General features: G+C 40.9%; 1 protein-coding gene across 1 annotated transcript in view; it reads right to left on the bottom strand.

Annotated features, from left to right (window-relative positions):
* The window catches only part of PLCG2 (phospholipase C gamma 2), a 73,495-nt gene that overhangs the window by 49,286 nt on the left and 6,114 nt on the right, over nucleotides 1-18,095 (bottom strand). The window contains exons 2-4 of the mRNA XM_063141227.1: nucleotides 4,934-5,077; nucleotides 3,385-3,478; nucleotides 1,745-1,792 (exon numbers count right to left, since the gene is read on the bottom strand). Coding sequence (XP_062997297.1) covers nucleotides 1,745-1,792; nucleotides 3,385-3,478; nucleotides 4,934-5,077 — 286 coding nt within the window. The remainder of the gene's footprint in view (nucleotides 1-1,744; nucleotides 1,793-3,384; nucleotides 3,479-4,933; nucleotides 5,078-18,095) is intronic.

The following is an 18,095-nucleotide window of genomic DNA, read 5'->3' as shown; positions in this document are numbered from 1 at the left end:
CTCTTTTAAATTATTCTAAATTATTGTTGCTGCTCTTAAAAAAATCTTTCAATGCGTGTTTTTCCATTGGTTTTATTGTATTTGCTTTTATTATGTATATCGCCCTGAGAGCTTAATTGAATAAATAATAAATAAACCACCACAACGCGAGGCTTTATGCCTGCAAAGAACATGCTCTACCACTCAACTACCAGGATTCCCACAGTTTAAATAGAGTTCACACTTTTCCCTGTTGTTTTTGATAGCAAGAAGTAGTGCCACCTCAATTCTAGCTTCCTTAACCTTGGGATGAAAACAGCTGTGTTGCTGTTTGGCATTGTGAACACAACACGCAAAAAACAATGAAGGTCAGTTAGGGCACATTTATGGCCGCTGCTGCAAAAGGCTTTACTGGACCATGAATCTCCCATGCGTCACAAATCTTCCTTATTGTGGTGTTTCTTTTCTAAACACAAGTGCCAGCACAGTGTTGTGAGCTGCCATCGAAAAACACACTGGAGTTGGTGCTTAAACCTTCCTTTGAGATGAACACAGCGTCATTGACAAAGGTTCTCTTGCTGGGGAACATGACCCCACTTCTCAATCTCACAGGCTGAGATGAAACCAGCTGCCCCAAACTGAAAATTGTTTACAGACTTGTGCTGTTTCATGCCTGCCCCACAAAGCAACCTCTTTGCCTCAATGAGAACCTGTTTTTGTGCCTTCCTTAGGAAACAGCCAAATTAGAGGAAATGCTTGCTATTGTATGCACTGAACAAGACAAGAACTAACATTGACATAAAAGTAGATGAAATGCTACATAGAAGGGGGCTAATTCTCCATGCAAAATGCCATTATCATCTCAGCACTGAAGCACCCATTTATGCCAACCTGACCCAGAATGCATTGGCTCCTTAAGCCAAAGCGCTCTCTCTTTCGCTCTCACTCTAATTTTCAGTCCCTTCCCATCTCCCCATGCAGTTTCTGAATTTACATGAGCCTCTTTGCAAGGCTTTATTTCACCATCTCTCCACCTACACAGGAAGCTGCCTTATAATGAGTCAGACCGCTGGTCCATCTAGCCCAGTATTGTCTACACTGACTGGCAGCAATGGCTTTCCAGGATTTCAGGCAGGAGCTTTTCCTGCCCTACCTGGATATGCTGGGGGTTGAACCCAGGGCTTTCTGGATGCAAAGCAGACGGTCTTCCACTGAGCAATGGCCCCTCCCTGCCATACAGCTAACCAATTCTGGACTGCAAAACAGGTCCTATCTTCATTAAACCCTTATATTGGTTTTATACCACTTCAATCCTGGAAATTGTAGTGAGGTGCCAAGAATTTTTTGTTGGAAATCCCTACACACACGTACACACACCTGACAGAACTGCAATTTCTAGGGTTTCCTTGAAAAGATGACATTACTGTTAAGCATATTTCCAGTCTGCATTGTAGAGATGTTATTAGGCTGTATGTGGACTAACAATTTACAGGCTGTACCTTTTAAATCAGAAAAACGGATCCAGCATGTGGCCCAGTGTGGATATTGTGCCTGACACAGTGTGAAGACTTTCAGATCACAACTATAGCCATCTGTGGTGCAAACTGAACAAATTAGATGCAAGAATGAACAAGAACAGCCCTAATCAGGCCTGATTTCCAGAAAAGAGTGTGCGTGTGTGTGCGTGTGTGTGTTTATAAAATATTGTTAACTTTACCACAGTTAATATAATGAAAAATGCAGAACTTGGAGGGAGAAACATTACCTGTTCCTTCTAGACTGATCCACAGAGTAAATCAGCTTTCTCAGCCAGCTTTAAAGAATAAAAACAGCACTGATAAGTTTTGTGGAGAATTGACCGAATTCCCTCAGTTATGTCAACCTCAACAGTGATAAACAGCAGCAGAAATACAGTATCTCCACTTCAATCTGAAATCAATTTTCATGAGGGGAAAACTTAGCAACAGCAGTTTAAAGTACCTTATTCCCATTGCCATGTCTCCAAGCTCTCTTTCTGTCTTCTTTTTGTGCAAAATTCTTATAAACAAGAGGTGGCAATGAGGCTGAACAACTCATTACATGTAACAGGCAGTAATTGTAAATATTCACACATGCAGTAAAGGAGAAATCTGGAACATGGTTTCAAGGGCTGCAGGTGGGGGATGCGAAATTTTCCTCTATGTGTTTTTAATAACCTTCACAGGGCAAAATATACTGTCACCCTCATGGTACACCATCAGATGGTCAGTTCAGAAAAAGGGCACAAGGAGAAAAGATTAAACCCCCCTCTCCTGCGGTGCTATGTCCCTAATCCAAATCAGGGTCCTCAGGTATGCTCACCATTTTAAAAATCATGGGGAATCCTTGAGCAGATACCCCACCATCACTATTAGTTTAAGACTGTGCCTGAGCCGAGAGACAAAGGGCCATTTTACACATTATATTTTACACAAGCTATGGCTGCTTCCCACCTACCATGGAGATCACCACTTTTGCTGCCACAGCAAATACTGTGTAACTTTAAATAATATTTGCTGCTTCAGGGAAGTGGCCAGCAGCTTTCTTACAGAACTCTCTGAAGTACCCACGCCTTGCTCTTACAATGGGGTCTTGTGTGCTTTGCTACAACTGCGGTAAACCCTATTTATGTAAGTAGTATTTGCTGCCATTACACAGGCACTCTCCAGGGCCAGCTCACCCACTATGGGCTCATCTACACCAAGCAGGATATTCCACTATGAAAGTGGTATGAAAGCAGTATATAAAAAAAGGAGCCACACTACTGCTTTATAGTGGTATGGAAGTGCACTGACCACTGTCGGGGCCCATTGGCACATACCATATACTGCTTTCATACTACTTTCATGCCACTTCCATAGTGTTAGTGCACTTCAGTACCGCTATAAAGCAGTAGTGTAGATCCTGCAGTGCACTTGAATACCACTCTAAAGAAGTAGTGTGACTCCTGCCTTTTATATACTGATTTCACATCACTTTCACAGTGGAATATCCTGCTTGGTGTAGATGAGCCCAATGTCTCACTCTGAGGAAGGACCTCTTCCCCAGAGCATGGCACTGAGGGGCAAGATGATCCTGGAAATACTGGACGTGCCCACGCTGCAACTAATTCAGCAGGAAGGGGGGGAACCTATCTAAAAGCAGAAACCAACAGGTTAGTACAAGGGGAACAAGGAGTAGGCAGCGGTGGGGGCAGCTGGTCTGCCTCACATGGCACAATATTTCTCACCAGCCCTGAGCGTACTGAACACTTGCATAGATCCAAAATTTAAAATAATGTTTTCACAGCACGTTGTTACTGCTTTTCTCACCATGTGAAATCCAGGGGATTCCAAAATTCTAAAAATGCCTATCATAAAGAAAATGAGAAATAGTTCTTTCAGGTACCTCTCTGTAATTGCCGGTGTAGCAGCTTTCATAGCTTCCTGATGCAAAATATTTAAGCCACACAGCCATTTGTCAGCATCATCCTTGCAGTCAGCTGCAAATGAAACAGAATTTTAAATTACAAATTTATGGCCTCTATCTGCAGCATTCAATCAGAGAAGAAGGTGTGTTAAGCTTCTTTAATATTCCCATTGCAAAATCAAAGCAAAACTGCCTGGCTGCCTGTGGCATGTTGGGAGTTGTAGGACTTTTTCAGTCTAAGCAGGTATAGGATTGCACACTGAAATTCCTACTTAAAATGCATTCTTCTTCTTTTTAAGCTCATTAGAAGATGGGATATTTCAAAACTTTAAAAGGAGTAATGATAGAGATGTACAGCTAATTATCATCTTGTACCCATAAGAGTTACGGACTATCTTGCTCTCACAGTCCTGGATATTTTATACATCCTTTGAACTGAACATGTTGTATAAAATCAAAACATGGCCTACATGTGCCACAGACATCATGATCAAGCCAGGAAAATTCCAGGAGCACATACTCTTGTCCTATTCACTTTAATAATGTTCATAAAGAGTAGCGTTTTTATACAGTGTGTCTACAGAGCCCTGGCTAGATTAAACACATGCTTAAAACATGAGAAATTAAAGCATGTTTTTTTTAAAATAAATATCCAGATATTCTTATTTATTATAGCCTCTCCTGGACACTCTACCCCAATCCTTTAAAATCCTTGAGCCCTCAGTAAGTTTAACTATGGACAACAGACATTCAGGTGGTAAATGTCCACATTCTTATTTATTGATGCTACCCTGACACGACACAAAATGAGTTTGCACCAGTTAATCTAGCAGAGGAGCACATTTAAACATGTGAAAAAGTGCTCACCAGGTACTTTACATCATTCAGTAAATGGGTACATTCTTTTTCCCAGTTTTGAGCACCTAGCTTTTAACCCACCCTTAAATTAGCTTTTCTTCTTCCTGAGCAAGAAGCTGGCCAAACTGTGAACTGGCACATAAGTACACTCAGGCAGGCAATGTTTTAACTCAGTATATCAAGTTCTCAGCAACCTACAGAATCTTGTGATGGTCACACAGCCCTAATAACCCAACGAAGACCTGATTTGCTGAAATCAAGAGTTACCCATTCTCAGGACATAGTCCACGTCACAGACCTAGTTATTTATATGGTATCACCAAGATATGCCTTAAAACATTTCACAGGACAAATAGACAAGTCTGTGATCCTAAGGAACTTACAATATAAAATAAACAGAGGAGAAACAGAGGAGACAGAGAGAAGAAAAAGGAGAGATTAGTGGGGCAAATGAAGTTAATAATTATTTTTTAAACTTCTCAGAGTAGTAGCTGAGCTGGTCTGACCACTCCATGAAAACTTTATGCCATAATATATTTGTTAGTCTTTAACATCATATAAGACACTGTTGCTTTTAAAATTCAGTTAAAATTCGGAATAAGGATTAAGGGAATATGTCAATGGGCATGTGAAAGAACTGGAGTTGTAACCCAAGCTGAAAACCATTTACCTGCTAAGCTTAAAGTGTTGAGAACAAACTGGGTACCATAAAAAACAGTGAAACAGAGTTCATCTTTTTGCCGTGCTGCTTTGCCGCGCTCGAAATCCTTTGAATTTTTCCCTGGTCGTATTTCCTTTATTTCCATCAAATCCACTGAAAAGCACAAAGGAAAACAGAACAGAAGCATCAGTTCAATGTAAGTTCACTTCCAGAGGATGTCAATTTCTTTAATTAGACACTACAAAAACTAGAATTGTAAGCCTACATTTGAGACTGTCTGTAGTGACCAAGAAAAAAATATAATTGCCTAAGAAACTGTGAAACAGCAGACAAAAACTGCCCAAGTTAATTTGCAGTATTTCCCAATTTGACTACTGGGGTTCAAAAAGAGGCTTGCACTGAAACAGTTAAAGAGGCTTCCTACTCCAAGGTATGTGTGGCAGAACTGTCATAATAATATCAGAAGAGCCATGCTGGATTAATGTCTAGTCCAGCATTCTGTTCATACGGTGGCCAACCAGCTTTCGACCAGTAACCCATAATCAGGTCACGAGTGCAACAGCACCTTCCTGCCCATGTTCCCCAGCAACTGGTGTACTGCCTCTGATACTGGAGGGAGCATAGAGCCATCGTAACCCTCCCCTCCAGGAATTTCCGCAACCCCCTTTTAAAGCCAGCCAAATTGGTGGCCATCGCTACATCTTGCGGTAGCAAATTCCATAGTTTAACTATGTGCTGTGTGAAGAAGTCCTTCCTTTTATCTATCCTGAATCTCCCACCAATCATCTTATGGGATGACCCTGGTTCTAGTATTATGGGAGAGGGAGAAAAACGCCTCCCAGCCACATTCTCCATACCATGCATAATTTTGTATTCCTCTACCATGTCTTCCCTTTTTCCAAGCTAAATAATCCCAGCAATTGTAACCTTCCCCCATAGGGGAGATGCTCCAGCCCCTTGGTCATTTTATATATAGTTAATATAACCGAAAATCTGAGGGCAGTACTTGTTGAAAACTCAGAAGCCAGAGAATGATGAATAACACTTTGAAAAACCAGAGGCAAGCCTTCTGTCTCCTAGCCCATCCCATGACAATCAAACCAAGAAAGATTTAAAATAGTAAAAAAGGCAAAATTCTGCAAAATAAAGGGAAAGTCTACATATATTTCAGCTGCCTAATTTATGTATCTCTCCCCTTATCAAGTCTCCCCTTACCCTCCTTTTTTCAAAGTTAAACAATCCTGAGTACCCTACATGGGTGGAAAAGATGGGATATAAATTATATAATGAATAAAAATCAATTTTTTCTTCTCACTAAGCATGTACCCGACACATTTTAAAATCATGGGTGGCATCTCCCATGTGCTGGTACATTTCTTCATGCCCAGGTTTTGCTAACCAAACTATACCACATAGTTTGCTAACCAAACTATGTTGGGGGTGGGATCTACCGAACACAAGTAATGTGCATTCTTCTGATAAAGCACTTATTTGAGAACTGAGGAAGTGGTTTTATTCCACTCTGCAGTCTGGATACAAAAGCAGATAGCTCTTCCTACTTACTCTTTGACAGGTCAAGGGTTATGGTTAAATATACAGTATGAACAGTAAAGAAAAACTGCACCGCTGTTCCTCAAATGTGTTTATTGAGTTATACGTTGTCACAGAACAAAGAAAATGTTCCAATTCATTAATCTGAATTAAGCTCTGTATTATTTGCATAATATAGTCATCAAACATAATTGAGGATAGGGATGTTTTAAAAAGTTATTCAACTTCATGTAGACTTTAAAAAGAAAATCAATGAAATGTTAAATGGAATATTGATAACATTATTCAAAGCCAGTTCACGTAGCATAAACTAATTTTGCTGTGTCTGCCTTGCACCCTGTTGCATGTAGAAGTGCAGAGAAGCAAGAAGTGGGGGTGATAATCAGGGAGGAGGTGGAAGTCATGTTGTCCCAAGATTCTGGGGCAGAGGAAAATGTGTTTCTCAATCAGCAATTTCCAGAACAGACCAGCACCTCCTAAATTCAGATGCCCCAGGTAGCCAACTGTAGGGGCTACTGGGCTGGACCAGCCCCAGACTATGGTACTTTTTGCATGACTACTTCAAATTACTATTTCTGTCGGCAGACCCAATCCAGAACATACCCATGTTTAACTTCCATTTAAAGCAATAGAAGTAATCATGCCCAATTCAAGTCTCACTGATTTAAATAAGAATTAAGCACAATTTACTTTCTTTGGATCAAGGATAATGTCATTTACCCCTTCCAGCACCTGTATAGGACCAGACACCCTCAATAACTGTTCCTATTTTGAATGACTAGAATACCACAATGACCTCAGAATACTTGCTTAATTTCTCCTGTGTATTACAGAATACTTCCTTTCTCGATTACAACCCTGACATCTATGTAAGCATATATTTAAAAGGAGATTCTCTGTCTTTGGGATTGGATCAGATGCATTTTACAATCCACACAGTTATAAGAGAGAGCCAGGTGGATGATTACACCATTTTCATCTAGAAATAAGTAGCTTAAAAAGTTAATTATTAGGCAAAACTGTGAAGGGAGGAAGGGACAGCTAGCATTACACTGAAAAACACCTATCAGTTATTTCCTAATTTTCAAGAGCTTGAGCCTCTAAACACATAGTAGTCTGAATGCTTTTCCTTACGTTTTATTAAAGGCATTTTAAAATGTACATTTATTAAGGTTAAACTCTTCCCTCGTCTATTTGGCTTGAACCTTGAAAATGTATTTACCTCTTCACTGCTTCACAGACTAATATCCTCAGATGCTGAGCTCATCTGGAGGAGGCTGTAATTCCAGAGCAAAAGTACGGATACTTCTTACATTTTATTTATTTATTTATTACATTTTTATACCGCCCAATAGCCGAAGCTCTCTGGGCGGTTCACAAAAATTAAAACCATTCACAAAAATTTTAGATTGTTCAGGAATAAAGCGTGCAATCCCATGCATGTTTAGACAGAAGAATGTCCTTTAGTTCCCAGCATTCCCCAGCCCTAAATGCCTGGTTGGGGAATGCTGGGAGTTGTAGGACTTTTTTCTGCCTAAACAAGCATAGGATTCCACCCTAAGGGAACATCCTATGCTCAGTGACAGACTGTGATGATATCAGAGCCGCCTATATATCCTATACCCTTCTGGGCTCTTGTTGCCAGGACAGAAATGAGAGGGGAGGCTGTTTGCGTGTTGGTTTCCCCTCCACCGTTTTTTTTTCTTTGCCAAAACAAAATCCCTCCCACTGCAAGCTACAGGAGCTCCAAGGTTTGCATGACTCACCTTCAGCCAGGGGAGGGGCTAGAAGCGCTATGGATCCCTCCCCGCCTACAGGATAGGGATTTTTGGGAGGAAGCCACCAATGAGATATCTGTGGTGGTTGGGAGAGGGGATACAAAATCAGCTGTCGACTTCTATCTCCATCCTAGTGTCAGGTATAAATCTTGTACCTAGTGGTTAGATTTATTAGGAAATGCTTTGAGAATGTCAGATGTTCTCTGGAAGCTTATCTCTGGAAGCAGTTCCCATGGGAGTAGCTGGTTCACTCCTTTGCTTCGGCCTTGAAGTAGCTGGTTCTCTGAGAACTTCAGAGCGTTTTAGAAAAGGTGGGTGACCCTCTTCGAAGTGAGTTGTAACATCCGTCCCTCTTGGGATGTAGGCATGGTTTACAGGTCAGAGGACCTGTCTGTCAAGTGACTTTGAATAGGCCTTAAAGGCTGGTACAAAGCTGAAAACGCTTTGCTAGGTTTCATCTCTTGACGCAACACCTGATCTCCCTCCTGCTTTAGATTCCATCTCTGCTTAAGACTTTGAAAACACTCTACACATAGACGCTTTGCTATTTACACTTTAAATATCTAAGAACTGTGCCATAAAAAATAGTGAAGCTTTTCATAGACTTGCATATGCTGTAGATTCTGTATTCGTGCCCAGACTCAGGTAGCAAAGAGTTCCCAGTCCTTAGCAAAAAAAATGGGACTCCTGAGCCTGAAGCGTAACCTTTCCTGAAGTCATAGTAACAAAGTCAGCTCAGTAGTAGTAAGCTGAGACTGACGTGACAGATCTCTCTGCCCAGCTCTGATGGCTCAGAGCAACCTTTCTTAAGACTTTGTTTTAGGAGCTTAGCCATATCCATCTGAGGAGCAGCGTACGCGGCGTCTGGAAAAGCTCAAAGCTGTTATTGGCGTACCCTATTCACCAACCCCTCTCCGAGTGTTTGCCTTAAAGATCGTTTCAGAAAAAAGAGCCTCAAGCTTCCTAACCATCGTTCAGCTTTAAGTGTGTTTTAGAGACTCTGTAACCATTAAGCTTGTCTACTGTGTGATTTCCTCAATAAAAGAAGTCTCACTGATATGAGTGCCTCATGTCAGCTTGCCAGCATGTGTGAATGCCAGAGGAAACAGGCATGAACACGACACCTAGGAAGGAGAAATTCCACTCCATTCTATGTCCTTGGAACACCCTCCCAGGAACCACAGGACTGTTCTCTAAATCACAAGCTTGCTCTTCTGTGGGTGAATGTCTGAAGTAAAAAGACACCAAGATGGCCAAGAAAATACTCCTATAAGCAAAATCACAGAAAACGTAGAAAACATAACAAAAACGGAATTGTAGATAGCGATCTGAGCCATACATTGTAATCTTTGCACAACATATGGGGCTTTTTAGCTTAGAAAAAAAGCCACGTAGGGGAAACATAATGTTGAGAAAATGAGCAGTTGCTGTTTTTTCCTTCTGTCATTCAGTAAAGCTGAATGACAGGAGATTTAGGGCAGATATGAAGACGTATTTCTTCACAGCGTCCAAAGTTAAACTATGAAATTTGCTATTGCAAGCTACAGTGATAGCCACTAACATGGGTGAGTTTAAAAGGGGATTTAGACAAATTCATGGGAGATAAGACTATCTACAGTATGGCTACTAGTCATGTTGGCTATATGTTACACGCAGTATGCTTCTCAATGCTGGAAAACATGAACATGAGGGTGCTATTGTACTCAAGTCTTGTTTGAGTATTTGGCTGGCCACCATGGGAACAGAATGATGGACTAGATAAGCCTTTGGTCTAAACCAGTACGGCTCTTATTTTCTGAAATGTTACTTATCCCCTCCAAAGGTGCTTATGGTATTGCTGGCCCTGGATTAGGGTTGTGATCTTGCCCAAGCTTTGATAGAGTAGCAGCCATTACCACTACTGTGTGAGAGCATCACATCCTAAGTGCCACCAGAATGTCTCCAGGACCTACTACACAAAACAGTATAGTAGGATGTACTCATGATGGATTTATGAAGACAGGCTAAAGTTGAACATGGATTGGTAATGGACTGGATTACATGCACGGTAATGGACTGGATGAGGGCTAATAAATTGAGACTCAATCCAGACAAGACAGAGGTACTGTTAGTGGGTGGTTCATCTGTCCAGCGAGGTGATGTTTGCCCTGTCCTGGACGGGGTTGCACTCTCCCTAAAGGATCGGGTCTGTAGTTTGGGGGTGCTCTTGGATCCAGAATTGTCACTTGAGGCACAGGTGAACTCAGTGGCAAAGAGCACCTTTTATCAGCTTAGGTTAATATACCAACTATGCCCTTATCTGGACAGAGATAGCCTAGCTACAGTTATCCATGCTCTGATAACCGCTCGTTTGGATTACTGCAATGTGTTATACGTGGGGCTGCCTTTGAAAATGGTCCGAAAACTTCAACTGGTACAAAACAGGGCAGCCCGTTTACTAACAGGGACTGGCTGGCGAGACCACATTACGCCAGTCCTTTTACAACTTCATTGGCTGCCAGTCCAGGTCCGGGCCCGATTCAAAGTGCTGATACTAACATTCAAAGCCCTAAACAGCTTGGGGCCAGGTTATTTGAAGGAACACCTCCTCCCATATGTACCTGCCCGGACCTTAAGATCATCCACAGGGGTCTACTAGGAGGAGGGCTTTCTTCACTGTGGCACCCTGGCTGTGGAATGAGCTCCCCAGAGAGGTCCACCTGACACCTACACTGTATTCCTTTCGTCGCCAGCTGAAGACCTTTTTATTCTCTCAGTATTTTAACACTTAATTTTAACTTAAATTTAAATTTTACTGTTCTAACCCTATATTTTAATCTTATATCAATTTCTGCTGCATGGTTTTATCCTGGTTGTGCTTTTTATACTGTATTTTGTATTTGTGTTTTTAGATTGTTGGTTGTTTTATTATGTTCTTCATGGTTTTAATTTTTGAACCGCCCAGAGAGCTTCGTCTACTGGGTGGTATAAAAATGTAATAAATAAATAAATAAATAAATAAATAAATAAATAACCATCACTCTAGTTTCAGTAGCTCACATTAGAGAAAAGCTACTGCTGCTGTAACCACCTCTTACACTACAACACCTAACACAGCAGCACTAGAGAAATATTGCCACATATTTGAAATTTTGTTTTCCATATTTGGATTGCAAACATTCTGAATAATGTGAGGCTTTCTTCTTTTAGAAAGTCAACCTGACCATTATTTCCACTACACAACCCCTAAAACACTGGAAAGTGTGCAAATGAGAGGCACAAGATTAAAAAGCAGTTGTTTCCTTCTGCAAATCTGCCTCACTGTTCCTAAGAAAGAAACAATAGCTTCATTGTTACATCATCCTGTTTGGTATTGGACTACCAAATATACCCCAGGATGCAACTCCAATAACTTGGGGTGTCAATTCTGAATCTGCCTCACAATATGAATAGGACATTAGAGGAATGAGACTATTATCTTCTGAGATCAAACAGAAAATGTGACATAACTTTCCTCAACAGAATAAATCAAAAGCTATTTTTGGAAAGCAGTGCACATTTGTATTAAAACAAAATGTGTTAAGAATTTGGAGGGCCTAAAGTGCAATTTGCTTTCCTTTAAGAAATCAAAAAGTGAATATAAACCTTGACTGAGAAAACAGTTTGGCATTCCCTCTAGTTAATCAAAGAGAATGCTTTAGTTTGTCCTGAAACAGTGGCTATCCAAAACTGGAATGCCTCCAAAACATGGTCCTTACCACAAGACAAGTGATGATTTGTGAGGAATATTTAACTGGTGGAAGACTTTTTTTAATGTTAAAATTCTGATCTTATGAAGACCCAAAACCAGTGCAGACATAACTCTCCTGATCTCGTTATCATGATTTAAGAAATGGGAAGCAGGCTTTAGGAGCGTCAAAGGCCTCCCCTGTCTTGTCCAAATTCCTCCTTTCCCCAACCGGCGAGGTACATTTCAATCGGCTTTAACCATAGTTAATGCAAACCAGATTCCCTCTTACCCAGGTGTTGAACGTTCCTCAAACTCTGGTTTCAAATGCTGGTCAAGAAGAGAACTATAATTTCAGGTCACCGGAAGGGTAAGGGTGTGTGTGGGTAATTCATGCCAAAGATGGGACAGAGTGCACAGTCCAGAAACCCATTTCCCTTGAGTTTAAGTTAAAGTATGAGCTCTGTACATCATCATCATCATCATCATCCTGCTTGGAATATGTCCAAACCATGCCTCAATGCAAAGTACATTTAGAATGTACTTTGACTGGCCATAAACAGGAAGTCTGGCCTAGTTAGGTTAGTATTAAATGCAGAGGAAATGAACAGCTGAAGAGACTTATGAACAGTTAGAAGGCCACACATGTTGAGCCTTTTATGTGACCACAGAAAGGAAATTCTAAATACCCAGATGAACAAACACCAGAATGATGAATCTAATATAGACCATGGGTCAGAAGTGAAACAACTGTTTTAGAACAAAAATAGATGAATGTGAGTGAATGCACCCTTGCAAGGTTATGCAAATTAACTTTGTCAAGAATTATGGCTGGCATTTAGGATGCTTCAACACCGGATCGTACCAACTTCGGTTGCAACCCAACAAGTTTGTGGGAAGCCACAATCAGTTTTGCTATGGACACAAACAATGGGTAGATATCAGGCCTCTGAGATCTAAAAAAACAAAATATGTAAGATGCTCAATAATATGGCCAGGAGATATATAGTAGCTTCTAAACAGGGCACCATTCCCCTTCCCCACCTTTTAAAATTGGCTTCTATTGGCCAGGACGGACTTTTGCAACTGCCCCGGTAAAGTAAAATTCAAACCAGTCTGTGAGCAAATCAGACTATTGGCAATTCCACATGTTGAATATGGAACCACCATTACATAAAAAGAGAGAGGTCAGATTTTAAAAGAAAAAGAGAGGTGTAGGTGAGGGAGTCAGAACCCTCATGCCACCTGTGGTTTACCTTCATGCAGCCCTTTCCCTTAAGACACATGGAGAAAAGGTCTTGAGAGAGATTAGTTACAGATGCAGGGTAGGTGACACTCCCCACATACCCCATCACCCCTCTTCTATGCAACTGGGGAAGTTCTATGTTTTAACACATGGAAGTGCTACTGTCACATTTTGTTTGTCTCTCTGTCCATCTGTGTAGATGTAAATACAAATCTGATTCTATTTCCCCCGCCCCCAATGTACTTTTATACAGGAATTTATAAATATGAGCACACATGGATGATTGGTTCAGGATGTCCTGCTTACTGTTAGAACAAAGTTTACTCCATTTATATTTTAGGGATCTTCAACATGAAACAAAATAACTCCTTAAGGATTGTTTGGGATTCTAGCTAATCATCCTTTGACAGACTGATGACATGAAAATGACCTTCAACAGCCTTTCCCAACTCTACTGCTCTCGAGATGTGCTGGACTGCAATTCCCATAATTACCTGCCAGTATAGGCATTAACTATGCTGGCTGGGAATTATAGATATTACAATCCACATCTGGAGGATACCAGGTTGGGGAAGGCTGGCCTACAATGATCGGTTAACGTTTTATCAATGGTCAATATATCTCAACAAAATACAAATGTGGTGATGGATGAGAACCAGGACCCATGGACCATAGCTAAACTCCCAGCCAAGGTAACTATTGAAAGCACTAGAGAGATTATTGTAAAAGACCCTTCACAAACTAATAAATCTTGGCAATTGCAGCTAATGCAATATAACCTGGTATTCATTAATTATCCACTTGGGTCCAGAACAAAATAAAGACAAAAGGAGGTAAATCATAGAAAGCTGCCCTATACTGAATCAGACCATTGGTCCATCTAGCCCAGTATTGTCGACACTGACTGGCAGCAGATCTCCAGGGTTTCAGACAGGAATTTTTCTTGCCCTTCCTGGAGATGCTGGGGATCAAACCTGGGACCTTCTGCATAGTTTTTCCTTAATCATAATTAACATCTACATTCCCCCCCCCCCATAGTACAAGACACACACCCCAACACACAATGCAAAAAGTAATCGAAGTAAGCTGAAACCACGGTTACAAATTGCTCTCTGAAAATCTGATGCTGTGTTAGTGGCTGTGCTGATGCTACAGAAGTGTCAATTTACTTCCAATACGTTCTGCTTGTATATCTGTTAATCAAACAAATTTTACAAAGGCGCTATACACATATACAAAGGGACCATCCATTGCTGTTACAGAAAAAGGAAACTAATTGTAGTAATGCTCCTGGAACTTCTTCCTTCTCGAGAAAGATGCTCCTGGAACTTCTCCCCTCTTGTACAACAGAGTATTAGGAATGAAAAAGCAGAACTTTTGTTTCTGGAAGCTGTTACAATGAGATGGATACTGATAATGCTGCGAAAGGTAATAGGCTCTGTAAAGTTGGCAGAGAGAATCCACACTGTCCTTTGCTTTGGATTGAAAGAGGGATATGTATTAAAAGCGCAGATAGATCCCATATTCATATAGGTGTTTGGTTGTCTACTTTGGGCTAGATAGACCTTTGGTCTGATCCAGCAAAGCTCTTCTTATGTACTTGTTTCTTTCCATTGTAGACAGCAGCAATTCACTTTTATTCTGGTTGAGATTACTGCAACACCTCAACAATGACTAAATTAGACAGGCAAGACAGGAACAGATAAAATTAGTAAAGATGGGGTAGACAGACAAGAGTCAGGTGACAGTGAAGGAGCACCCAAGACCTCTTGCTGCCATCATGCAGAACAATTATGCAAATATTCATCTCTTTTTCCATAAGAGTGAAAGTAATTTTAGTCTTTAGAAGGGGTGCGAGAGAAAAGACAGAAGCAAGAGCTTTTCACAATACAGCAAGTTCCCTTTAACAAGGCCACCTTTTTCTGAACGCTAGAAAGTGCAAGATTTGTAGAAATGAAAGTTGCCAAACATTTTGTGCCTTCTAAATTTGATATCTGGGGTCAAATTAAGATTATTAAAATCTTACGCGTACCTACCTGGGAATAAGTCCCATTACAATCAATGAGACTTGCTTTTGTGTAAACACGCATACAATTACACTGCTCAGTGTCTTTTCAAATGTCCATGCTCCTGACTGCTGACAAGGATTTATAAATGGAAACGTTTGTTGTGTCACTACTGCCTTGGAACAGGTAATATGTAATAAACACAACTGCAAAGGCTATTATTGAACAGGTGGCACCAATGCAGGAGGTCTCTGCCACAGCTTAAAAATTTATCAGAATTCATCACTGCAATATTTTATTATCTAGTCACACATTTTTGCAAGCACTAGCAGCTAAGGCAGCAGCAAAAACCCAGATATATTTGTGGTGCACTGAAGTAGTCTGTGTGGAAAAAAGAGGAAATGGCTGCTTTGTTCTGTGTTAAGGTATGACATTAGCTTCTGCAAACGGGTCTTATTTAAAAGGCCCAAACCTAACATGGCGAGTAACACCTTTTATACAAGATCTGTTGCTAAGGGTTATGCCAACACCCTTAGTTGAAGATTTCATAGTTGAAAGAAATCAACTATGACCCTCCTAGTTCTTTTCTAAGTAGAGCTGTCCCCTGATCCCTGCTTAAGATCACAGTCAATTAATCACGTTCATTTTAATCTATTAATCTATTTTATTTGCAGTTCAAAACAGATTGCCCTGAAGAAAAAAAAGCAGACTTTGTTTTTAGAACATTAAAAAGCTATTATCCCTCAAATGCTGCTACATGCTGCTTTTACTGTGTAGTCAAAGTATAACCCAAGTTTGTTCACATTTGTGAAGTACAAGGTTTGCAGGGCGGGGTAGGATTTCACTGTCATCTCAGCTAGTGATACTGCCAACGCAGTCCCCTTCCCCACTGCCCTCGTCAATGGGACTTCAAGCAGTGAAGGAGAACTGACTACAGAAGGGCTCCTCAGGTGGCTGAGACACATGCTGGTGCTGCCATCAACAAACCAAGGTGGAAGATGATCTTGGCCTTGGGGCCAGCAGGCAGAAGGTGCCATTTTAGAAGAGGAATTTCCACACACCAAAGGGAAATCGTCTCATTTGAGATTACGCCCTCCTACGAGTGGATTCAGTAAGTACTTTTCTAATGAAATACAAAAGTAATAATATCTCCTACCGTAATTAATTAGGACCCTTTTTAATTGATCGAGAGGGTTTCATAATCAATTAACCTAACCAAATAATCAACCAAATGTTGCATCTCTAATACTATGCAGAATAGATAATATGATTTTATTATACAAGCATTACCAGAGTAGTTTCCCACGTCCTAAGAGGAAGCATCAGTGAATCAAATAAGTGCAAGTTTGCACTGTCATGAATCATCCAGTAAGGCAGAAGTAAAGAAGTGACAGTCCTTTTCTCCCTCTCTTGTGCAAATTGTTTGGCTGATTGTCTTAAGTTTAAGACATCCGTTTCCAACCTGGCTCCCTCTAGATCTGTTGGACACATGCTGGATAGAGCTTATGGGAGTTGTAGTCCAACCCATCTGGAGGGAACCGGGTTCAGGGAAACTTGGCCTAAAATAATCTATCCTTCTCTTAAGCTCTTCATTCTTTGCAGTAGAAGCAGGTGCATATTACTAGAAAAGGGAAGTTGCCTTTTACTGTGTTAGACCATTGCGCCACATTGGTAACTATTGTCCCCTCGGACTGGCACAGGCTCCCGAGGGTTTTAGAATACGGGTCTTTACCTGGAAATGCCAGGAATAAACTTCATACCTTTCACTCTTTCGAGAGATCATGCAATGTGCTGTGGGTTCTAGACACCCATGGCTCTAGTGTGGAATTTGATATTGGGCACAACATTAATTCATCATCTCAGAATCTCAGCTCTCGTTATTTATGTATTTTTAAATATGTTCATATCCTTTATAGGAACAGCAAAATAGATTGTATTTTTTCCCAAACAAACCAAGGCAGCTTTACTACATGTACCACCTCACTTAGGTTACAAAATGTGGATATCATCCTTTCCTAAACAAGCAAGCATTCTGACTTCAAGACAGAAGAAATAGCAATCCTCCTCTGCTGTGGCAACACAATGAACACAAAGATTGTGTTCATTGTGTTCATTTTCTTGACTCCAGCTTAACTGGAGTCAGGAAAATTGTAGTCACTTCATTTGTGCCATATGTGGTCAAGTCTCCTTGTATTAAAACACCAACATATATTTATTTTTTAAAAGTGAAGTATTATGAATGATTCCAGTTCAAGCGAACATTGGAAATCACTTTCCCAGGTACTTTGGACAGAAGGAAAAAACTGCTCTATGGGATTTCAGCCTTACATCAGGCACAAATGAAAAGTTTATCCACATCATGGAAAAAGCCTGAAACGGGGCGGAAATTGAAATAGAGAATTTCTATGCTGGCAAATCTAGGATATCAGCTACTATCAGCCAATGCTAACAAAATGTTACACCAATATTCCACCACCACAGGCACAACTTCAGCAGGGAGGCGGGACTCTGTCCAAATCCAACCCCCACCCCCAACCCAGATCCTGCCTCTCAGTCCCAACTCTAGTGTAATGCTATGCCAACAAAATGGTGGTGGTGAATCAAAAGCTACCCACTGAACTCCATGGAGAGCCAAAGCAAACTTCCTTTCCTACCTTCTCCCACTCCAACTACATTACTTCGATGTTGTATAGTCAAGGCAAACCAATAGCAGTATAAAAACCTTTGTCAGGGAGCCCGTAACTCAGATGGAAAGCATATGGCTCCCTCCCCTTCTGTTCTGCGTGCCTAGAGTATGCAAAGGGGGATTTGGGGGATGGGAATTATGGAGAAAAGTCAGGCCTCCTCCTAAGAGAACGATCTGAGAGTTTTGTTAAACTTCCCA

This window comes from Elgaria multicarinata, chromosome 14 (genome assembly GCF_023053635.1).
Source record: "Elgaria multicarinata webbii isolate HBS135686 ecotype San Diego chromosome 14, rElgMul1.1.pri, whole genome shotgun sequence".
Taxonomy (NCBI): Eukaryota; Metazoa; Chordata; class Lepidosauria; order Squamata; family Anguidae; genus Elgaria; species Elgaria multicarinata.
The sequence above is the reverse complement of the archived record's forward strand: the minus strand, read 5'-3'. Positions and strand labels throughout refer to the sequence as shown.